The sequence below is a fragment of the Leucoraja erinacea genome, chromosome 11, assembly GCF_028641065.1.
Source record: "Leucoraja erinacea ecotype New England chromosome 11, Leri_hhj_1, whole genome shotgun sequence".
NCBI classification, from domain to species: domain Eukaryota; kingdom Metazoa; phylum Chordata; class Chondrichthyes; order Rajiformes; family Rajidae; genus Leucoraja; species Leucoraja erinaceus.
In genome coordinates this window covers 36,736,909-36,747,572 of record NC_073387.1, presented here as the reverse complement: position 1 = coordinate 36,747,572, position 10,664 = coordinate 36,736,909, and the positions used below count along the sequence as shown (strand labels likewise).

General features: G+C 37.7%; 1 protein-coding gene across 1 annotated transcript; it reads right to left on the bottom strand.

Annotated features, from left to right (window-relative positions):
• Positions 1-941: 941 nt before the first annotated feature.
• Positions 942-8,288, bottom strand: si:ch211-195b11.3 (uncharacterized protein LOC100334344 homolog). Its single transcript, XM_055643043.1, has 4 exons — positions 8,200-8,288; positions 5,534-5,574; positions 5,328-5,437; positions 942-1,084 (listed from the first exon to the last, which is right to left on the bottom strand). The coding sequence occupies exons 1-4, from the start codon at positions 8,252-8,254 to the stop codon at positions 1,039-1,041; spliced, it is 252 nt and encodes an 83-aa protein (XP_055499018.1). The 5' UTR covers positions 8,255-8,288; the 3' UTR covers positions 942-1,038.
• Positions 8,289-10,664: the final 2,376 nt, after the last annotated feature.

The following is a 10,664-nucleotide window of genomic DNA, read 5'->3' as shown; positions in this document are numbered from 1 at the left end:
GGAACATGTTTTCTGCCTCTAGCCTGAGCAATCCCTTAATAATCCTATATGTTTCAATAAGATCCCCTCTCATCCTTCTAAATTACAGAGTATACAAGCCCAGCCTCTACATTCTATCAACATATGACAGTCCCGCCATCCTGGGAATTAACCTTGTGAACCTACGCTGCACTCCCTCAATAGCAAGAATGTCCTTCCTAAAATTTGGAATGTCCTTCTTAAAACTGCACCTAATACTCCAGGTGTGGTCTCACTAGGGCCCTGTACAACTGCAGGACCTCTTTGATCCTATACTCATGTTATGAAGGCCAACATGCCATTAGCTTCCTTCACTGCCATGGTACCTGCCTTATTAAGACTCAGCATTACATCATTAATTTTACATTCTAGTCCCTTTGAAACAAATGATTGCATTACATTTGCGTTCCATACCGTTGACTCAACCTGCAAATAGATCTTTTGGGAATCTTGCACCAGCAATCCCAAGTCGCTTTACACCAATTTTTGAATCCTCTCCCCATTTAGAAAGTAGTCTATGCCTTTTCTCCTTCTACCAAAGTGCATGAACGTACATTCTGCTATGCTGTATTCCATTTGTCACTTATTTGCTGGAACTCTTTCATTTAGAGAAACAAATTGACCTGCTCATTAGTAGATTAAGACACTTGATCTCTACTTTCCATTCCATCCTGCAGCCTGCCACTGTCCAACAGGTAACTTTGAAATTCAGATTAGAGAGGTATAATAGGTATAGGATAAATTGGATTTTTCATCAACAGTATGTTGTAGAAAAGCCTTGTTTTGGAATGAATAAACCAAACAATTTTGGGGATGTGAATGTTATCAAATAAATGGCCTTGTATAAAAATGGTCAACTTTCAATATTCTTAAATGAACCAGATTATTTCATTGACTATGAAGAGAAAGGAAATAAAACAATGCATGGTAAATAGTTCATTCTATTTATTTTATCAACAAGTCAGGCAGACATTGCTTTTGCAAAATGCTCTTTAATGTCTGGTGTTCAAATGGGTAACATCAGCACTCATCTCGTTTTGTAATACGAATGTTAGTCTTTCTCTGCCTGAAAAAAAAAAGAATATTTACTGTAAGATAGTGATTGTGGTCTTTATTTTTCATGATTGGCAAATTAGATTGACAATAGAGTTAAAAATTAATTTTAACAAGTGAGACGTAGATTATTTTTAAAAAGGTATATAAACGCAGTTTAGATTTAAAATGGCAGAGCTTCAAGATAAACATCTGAAGAAATGTTGACATATTATCACAAATAAAGCAATCATAAAATGTTTATTCACTACAACATCCTTGGAATATTTTAATACAACTGCTTTTCCTGCGCAAATCCAGAAACACAATTATTTATTCAGCATTTAACAGGGTTATTATTTTAATGAAACAATTTTAATGGCAGCTCATTTTAGAGTCGCATTTAGAGTCTCTTACCCATATAGTAAGGGAATCAAAAACCAGAGGACATACTGTAGGTTTAGGTGAAGGGGAAATATTTAATAGATATCTGAGGGGTAACCTTTTCACCCTGAGGGTGGCGGGTGTATGGAACAAGCTTGCCAGAAGGTGAGGCAGAGATTATTGCAACGTTTAAGAAACAATTAGACGTACATGGATAGAACAGGTTTAGAGGAATATAGGCCAAATGCAGGCAGGTGGGACTAGTGTAGATGAGGCAAGTTGGTCCGAAGGGCCTGTTTCCATGCTGTATGACTCTACGACACCAACAATTTAATTGATCCATTTCAATCTATGATTTAAGATCCATGCATTCCAATAGTACATATTATTCAGCGTTGACAAACAATGCCAAATAAGTTTTAGTCTATTCCCGTAGAATTAATGGCCATTAAGTCTCTCAGACCTTCTGCCACTCCAGTGTTATAACAATGTTTGTGTGTGTGTATGGTATTACAATTGTACTTCCAGTGTACAAATTATAATGAGGCATTTCTATTGTAATAGTGTGTGGCTGACTTCCATTTGTGTGTTTTAGCTCGGTATCCTATGTTAAATTTCCCTGTCAACAATCACAATGGCTCTGTCTTCAAAAATCATACCTTGAATTTTGTGAGATGTTCCAGGTCCATATGGGACCACTGGCATTTTCTTTAGTGACTAGCAGGGACCTTAGAATCTCTACATGTCTGTATGATTGTAGAAGTTCTGGTTTTCCTGAGATAGCCACAAATGACTAGTAGGAGTCCAGCAGTTAGTTCCAACTTCCTATAGTTCTCAAGCAATTGCTCTGAAATAAAAGCAATGCATGGTAACTAGTTTATTCTATTTATTTTACCAACACGTTAGACTTTTAATGCCTGGTGTTGAAGTGCGTAAATCAGCACTCTCTTTGTTTGAAAATACGAATGTTAGTCTTCCTTTGCCTGAAAAAAAAATGATTGCAAGATAGTGATTGTGCTCTTTATTTTTCAAGATTGGAAAATTAGATTGACAACAGAGTTAAAAGTCACAAGTGAGACGTGGATTGTTTTGCAAGGTATGTAAATACAGTTTACTGCACTCTAAGGGGAGTCCAGCAGTTGGGTTTTAACTTCCTCCGGTTCCCTGGCAATTGTTCGGATGAATTTTCCCCTGAATCCTGATGCTTCTTCAACTCTTTTAATTTCAGTGAAGAGGAAGAGCGAGTTCAGTTAAACTGAGGTAAGTTTCATATCATCCTAACTGCATAAGAATTTTCTCGTGTTTTTAAATATCGTATCAATAAAATGACTATTTAAAGCCTTAATCGTTTTTTAATTTTTGTGAATATTTTTTGAAAGGCTTGACAGCTGGTTAAGCCAGGAGATATGGTTTAATAGTTGTCAAAGCATTTCTATGTGTAGGACTTCTTCCAGACTTTCCACATGATTTCATTTAAAACGAGAAGAGCCTCACAAAGCTTTACTTAGGAAAACCAGAAAATCTACAATCACATAGACATGTAGAGGTTCGGAGGTCCCTGTTAGTCACCAAAAAAAATAGTGGTATATATTGGACTTCCTGGAACATCTCACAAAAATCCAAGGTATGACTTTTTAAGACATTCAGAGCCATTCAGATTGTTGATAGGGAAATCTAACATTGGATATTACAATAGATTTTATAAATACATTAGGAGGAAAAGGGTAACTGGAGAGAGAGTGGGACCTCTCAGGAAATAAAAGCGATCACCTCTATGTGGAGCCACAGATGATGGGTAAGGTCCTCAATGAGTATTTCTCCCCTGTAGTTACTGAGGAGAAAGACAGTAGGATGGAGGAAATTGGAGCAGTCACTGGAAGTGTCATGAGAGCAGTCAGGGTTACCGTCGAGGAAGTACTGAAGGTACTGTCATGTATGAAGGTAAGACAAATCTCCGGGGTCTGATCAGATATATCTGAGGACATTGCGGGAAACTAGAGAGGAAATTGCAGGAACCCTATTTGAAATATATGGTCGTCCTTAAATACAGGAGAGATGCCAGAGGATTGGAGGGTGACAAATGTTGTGCCTCTTTTCAAGAAGGGTTGCAGGTGGATGTTTGTGTTGTGGTGGATGTTTGTGTTAAATTTTTATTGTGTATTGTGTGGTCTTTATCATTTTATCGCTGCTGACAAATTCATTTCACTTGCACTTTATGTGCAATGTGACAAATAAAACCGTATTGTACTGTAGGGAAAACGCTGGGAACTATAGGCCGGTGAGCTTAACATCTGTAGTTGGTAAGTTACTGGAGAATATTCTGAGGGATAGGATACACAGGCATTTGGATGGGCAAGGGCTGATTAGGGACAGTCAGCATGGTTTTGTATGTGGGAGGTCGTGTCTCACAAATCTGATTGATTTTTTTTAAATCGTGAGCAAAAAGGTGGATGAAGGCATAGCTGTAGATGTAGTGTATATGGACATTAGTAAGGTGTTCGACAAGGTGCCTCTGGCTGCTCTGGGTTAGATCTCATAGGATCCAAAGAGAGCTAGCTGAATGGATAGCAAATTGGCTTCATGGAAGGAAGCAGAGGGTTGCTTCTCAGAATGGAAGCCTGTGACCAGGGTGTGCCACAGGGTTCGGTGCTGGGCCCAACTGTTTGTCATCTACAACAATGATTTGGATGAGAACATACCGGGCAAGATTAGCAAGTTTGTTGATGATACAAAAGTTAGTGGTTTTGCAGATAGTGAAGATGGTTGTGAACGATTGCAACAGGATCTGGATCGATTGGCCAGGTGGGCAGAGGAATGAGTGATGGAATTTAACACAGAGAAGTGTGAGGTGTTGCATTTTGGGACGTCGAACAAGGGCAGGACCTATACAGTAAATGGTAGGCCTCTGGGTAGTGTTGTAGAGCAGATGGATCTAGGAGTACAAGTGCATGGTTCCATGAAGGTCGAGTCGCAGGTAGATAAGGTGATCAAAAAGGCTTTTGGCACTTTGGCCTTCATCAGTCAGAGTATTGTATAGAAGTTGGGAGATCATGTTGCAGTTGTATAAGATGTTGGTGAGACCACATTTAGAATATTTTCAGTTCTGGGCACCATATTGTAGGAAAGATATTGTCAAGCTTGAAAGGGTTCAGAAAATATTTACGAGGGTTTTGGCAGGACTATAGGGTGTGAGCTACAGAGAGAGGTTGAGTACGCTGGGTCTCAATTCCATGGAGCATAGGAGGATGAGGGGAGATCTTATAGAGGTATATAAAATCATGAGAGGAATAGATTGGGTAGATGCAAAGAGTCTTTTACCCAGAATAGGGGAATTGAGGACCAGAGGACACAGGTTCAAGGTAATTAATCTTGCCCTATATTTAATAGGAATCTGAGAGGTAACTTTTTCACACATGTATGGAACAAGCTGCCAAAGGAGGTAGTTGAGGCTGGGACTATCCCATCATAAGAAACAGTTGGACAGGTACAATGGATAGGACAGGTTTGGAGGGTTGTGGACCAAGCGCAGGCATGTGGGACTAGGGCAGCTGGGACAATGTTGGCCAGTGTGGGCGAGTTGGGCCGAAGGGCCTCTTTCCACTATATTAATCTAAATGCCTCATTATAATTAGTTCTTAATAAAAATGCTTAATCATATAAAGATTAACTTTTTGATGTTATTATTTTGCTTTAGAATAGTAAATGGTTGCTGCACAGTATTCCTATTTTTGGATCTTTATTGTTGGCATGACCAATTTATATAATATTCCTTTCTATATAAGAACTTACCACTACATTTGCACTACATTTGCAAAAATATTTTGATATGAGTTCAGGCAACTAATGTTGACTACTTCTTTACCTAATGTGAAATAAATATTTAATTCACTTACTTGATGTCAACGCACATCAAACACTCATTTGAGTATGTGATACCATTTGTGCCACAGACTGGTGCATAATGCCTTGAACATGCTGGCAAACTGTACTGATCACAGGCTGGCTACAAGGAATTAAAAATATCACAACTCAATAATAAGAAACAAATCATAGGAAAATCCCTTTAACTGACAAACAGCAAATCAAATTACGATCTTACTTGTTCAGTTTCTTCAAAAATTATAGTAGCTTTGGATATGCCTGAAAAATATAACAATTACACATATAATTGAAGGATTAACAACATTGATTTTGTGGGAAAAGTGCTAAATGCAATAAATGCCTTTCCAACACATTAAAAGATTTTGGAAATATAAGATGATAAAAATCATCAAATATCATATCCAAATAGGGATATTCCATGGTTTGGAAACATTCTATTTGTGAGCATTGCCCTGAGTCACAACAACAGTTTAATTAATTAAAAAAAAATAATCAATTAAGAAATAAATAAACAATGTTAAACATTAAAAATGAAAACACAATAATTGAAGGTTTGTTTGATATCTTTAAAGATTTCACTGTTTCTTTTTCAATAAATCCATCCTGTGGACCAGGAGATATTGGAACTGTCAGTGAACCAAATTCTGAAATCAGCATAACTAATTATGATGTTAAAAAAATAAATTCAGAACCTTTTCCGATAATCTGAGAATTATATTCTTAACGTTGTCTCATTCAGATATTCTGTCATTGTACGTTCATGTTGATTTTGTACCACTTCAGTTTGTACTACAATCTTTGCACCATTTTGCTTTTCTTCCATTTGTGATTGTATGTATTGTGCAATTATTGTATTTATCGTTGACTTCATGAACTTCATGCAAACCGGGAATTTTATTGCACCTTGGTGAAACCAAATCTGAATTTTATTTCATCAATGATTGTTTTCATCCACTACAAATGGTTTCTTGCTGAGGGACGAAGCGTGTGAGATTGATGAACAGGCTAATAGATATGTATTATCTAGGAAATATATCTATCATTAGATCATAAGTGATAGAAGCAGAATTTGGGCATTCGGCCCATCTACTCTGCCATTCAATCATGGCTGATTTATCTCACCCCATTCTCCTGCTTTCTCCCCATAACCTCGGACACCTCTTAGTTACTGCCTCAGCTCAACGATAATTTTCAAATAAAAGCTGGGACCGTGAAAGTGGTCTATGTTACCTGATATCAGCTCATGTTAGAGATCCAGCCATTCTTACATGAATTTTGGACCAAAGTTGAAAAATGCCTAATCACATCAAGTTTGAGAAATATTGACAATAGAGCAATGTCTGTGCCAATCATGATGCCAAGACCAGCACATATCTACCTGTACATAAACCTAATACCTCCATTCCCTGCATTTCAAAGTGTTTTAAATGTCAATAATCTATATGCTCCAACCACCACCTCTGGAACGGCATTTAAGGCACTCACCATCCCCTGGAAAGGCATTTGAGGAACTCACCATGACCTATGAAAGCAAGTATACTATATGCCTTCTGTACTATTCTCTCTACTTGTGTTGCCATTTTCAGGGAGTAATGGCCCTGTCTCACGGTGTGAGTCCACCCACGAGTGATCCCGAGTTTAAAACAAATCAAACTCGTGGTAATCACGTAGAATTAACGTAGCGGGAACGTCGGAACTCGTAACGCTAACGGCAGGTATTCGGGAAACTTGTAAACTCGTGAAAATCTTTCAACATGATGAAAGATTTCCACGAGTCAAATTTACTCTTTAAGTAAAAATATTAAACTTTTAAACTCATACACAAGAAAGGGCAGATGCTGGTTGACAAAAAGTGAACACAGTGCTGGAGTAACACAAAGACGCAGCCGAATTTTGGAAACGTCATCCCGTCACCCATTCCTTCTCTCCACAGATGCTGCCTGTCCCGCTGAGTAAAAGAGTGCCCACAGTAGACTCACGAGTCACTACGGTAAACACACGAGCTACTACGTTCTTACAACGAGTTTACATTAAGAGTAAATTTGACTCGTGATTTTCATGTGTTAACAAGTTTCCCGAGTACCTGCTGTTAACGTTATGAGTTCACTCGTGGGTGGACTCGCACCATGAGACAGGGGTTTTATGGATTTGGACCCTAAGATCTCTCTTTTCATCAATCTGTAATAGTTGCCATTAATTCAAATAATTGCATTTGATCTTCCAAAGTGCAACACCTTATACATCTGTCATTTCTAGGTCCATTTCCATAGCTGATCTTTATCCCACTGTATACTCTGATAGGTTTCTTCACAGCCAGTGACTCCAACAATCTCGGTCTCATACGCAAACTTACTAACTGTCTATGTTTATCTCCAAGCCATTTATATATATCAATGACTTGGTGGTGAATCTGTGGAATTCTTTGCCACAGACGACTGTGGAGGCAAAGTCAGTGGATACATTTAAGGCAGAGATAGATAGATTCTTGATCAGAGGTTATGGGAAGAAGGCAGGAGAATTGGGTTCGGAGGGATAGATAGATCAGCCATGATTGAATGGCGGAGTAGACAATGGGCCGAATAGCCTAATTCTACTCCTATCACTTATGATTTTATGATCACAAACAGCAGTGGTCTAAGCACAGCTCTCCACAGAATTCTACTGGCCACAGACCTACATTCTGAATATTGTCACCACAACCCTGTCTTCTATTAAATTACTATTAAAACAAAGTACATGCTATATCACCAGAATAAGCGCTCAGCCAAAAAAACAAAGCTCAAAGCAAAGTAGTCTAAAACAATTACTTCAAAAACTTATCGCTCATTTTGAATTTTGTGGAGAAATGACCAATTTCTGAGAGATTGAGAAAATTGTACTCACCAACGAAAATCAAAACCACAAGTGTTGCCATGAAAAGGTATTTTGTTCTCTTCATGTTGAATTTTTTTTTTGCGTTGCCTTGAACCAAATGATTTTAGCAGTATTTATATCTTTGCATGATCCTGATAATCATGATTGTGACATCACTAGGTACATGATCATTCATTGCATAATCAGTCACAAAGATGTGACAAATCACTTTCAATGTTTTTCAACATGTTAAACTTTAAAATGAATTTGTTTATGTGACGGGCATTAGATACATAATTTAAAGTTCATTTCACTTAATAAGGAATATTTTTTAGCAAATGTTGATTTCCATTAAAACTATTAAAATGCTGGGCAAAGATGTTCAATGCCAACTAATTATTTACTTAAGCAGCTTATGGTGAATATATTGATTTAATAGAAGTGAAACCATTCCTTTATTCTCTTAATATTTAACAGGAATTGAAAAAAATACCACGATATCTTTAGACTCAAAATGCTGGAGTAACTCAGCGGGACAGGCAGCATCTCTGGAAGGAAGGAATGGGTGACGTTTCGGGTCGAGACCCGTCTTCAGACTCATTAAGCACATGCTAGCCACCACCTTATCTAACTTTAGCTTTAATTTTTTTAATATGCATTTACTGGACTATATTGTCACTGGTAAGATGAGCCTGATCTGAGGGAAAATGTTGCCTGACCTGAGGCCCTCCCACACTTTTGTTTTTTTGCTCAAGATTCCAGCATTTCAGATGCAGTTTCTTGCATCTCTAAGATCAACATTTATTGATTATCTCTACTTGTTTTGAAGTTCAATTAATTCCTCAATCACTCAAATATCTTTGAAAGGTCTCTGTACAGCTTTGTGCAAGGACACCGCAACATGCTTCAATTAAACAAAATTGTCCCTTTCTGCGCATTCTTTGATTTCAGAGTGGTGTTGGAGAGGGAGGATTTTCATTTTGTTAATTGGCTTCTGGAAAGAGCCTGTGCACTTGCAATAATTGAGTGGATGTGATTGATTGCTATATAAAAGTGGTCAAACGTAATAAAAATAATCACATGCTCAATCCCTTCATTTAAGAACTGAACATTCTGCCAAAGAATGCAGCAATTAATGATTCCTCCACCAAAATAGCAGGGAGGTTATTGTCAAAGCCAATGATAAATGGTGTAAAGTCCACAGCAATCACTTGAAGTAATCGTGCCTTTTTAAACAGGTGTTCCTAATTTTTACAATTCCCATGAACATATCGAAAGGAAAAGAGCATTTTTCTTCACCTCTTCCAAATTACTGTGCAGGCATTTAATTTATAATCTTTTGATTTAGTCAGTTTTTATGGGGCTGGACAATGCAATAATGCTAGCATTTTCATGTTGATACATAGTAGCTCCTGATGCAACTGACCGTGGAAAGGGGAACATCTGTTAAATAAGTGGGTCCCAAACAAATTCCTAAATATATACTGAAACCTGAGGTGCAAGATTATCATCGAAATATAAATGCAGATCATTAAGTTTAATAGACTTGTAGACAGAGTGTCATGTAGAAAACTAGAAGCATTTTCAACCTGAAGCAGGTGTTTGACTGCTCTGATGTATGGTTAATGATAATACAGTAGGGCTGATTCAATGAGCCATGTTAGCTGTACTTGTGATTGGGCGTTCTGCAGAAAATGGCCAAGAACATCCTTTCACAGATTATCTTATCTGACTCCCATGTCAGAGGTTATCTATGAGCTAGTGGTCAGATACCATTTCCACCAGGTATTGGAGTACAGTCTACAGAATTGATCTCCTTATTTAAGAAAGAAGTTAACGCATTGAAAGCAATTCAGAAAAAGTTACTGCCTTAATACCTGGAATTGGGGAGGGAGGGGGATAGATTGGGATTGTTTTATGTTTATGGTCCAGGCTTGAATTCACAGTAGTTTAGAAAAATCTGAAGACTTGATTAAAACATAGTATCTTAATGGCTTAATGGGTTTTGATGGGGTGGATGTGGATTGTTTGTGAAATGATCTAGCACTGTTTAAAAATTTGATAAACAGGGTTATCAGAGAGCAATTGAAAAGGTTTCAAATAGATTGAAATGCACAACCCTCTTCTATATACAGCTTGCCAAGAACAAAAATCAATAATCTCAGAAGTTAAAACCTTCTGGCTGTTCCCAGATGGTCCCAGTGCAAGGGTCTGGCGCAGTGTAAATTTCAATGGTATGAATCATGTCTGTCCATGAGTTCAGGAAAAATTCAAGGTGATTTTTTGTTTAATTCATCAACTTTCTTTCAACATGTCAAAATACATTAGGTTATTTATATCATTCTACTAAACCTGTGAAACCAACCTCTTGCCATCAGTTTCACTTTTCCACCTGCCCAACCCAACCAGAGCGTTAAACTGGCTGCCCCTCTATTCTCAGACACATCTAAATGCTTCTTTAACTTGCTCTGGATGTGGTTTGATTCTGCTCAGCA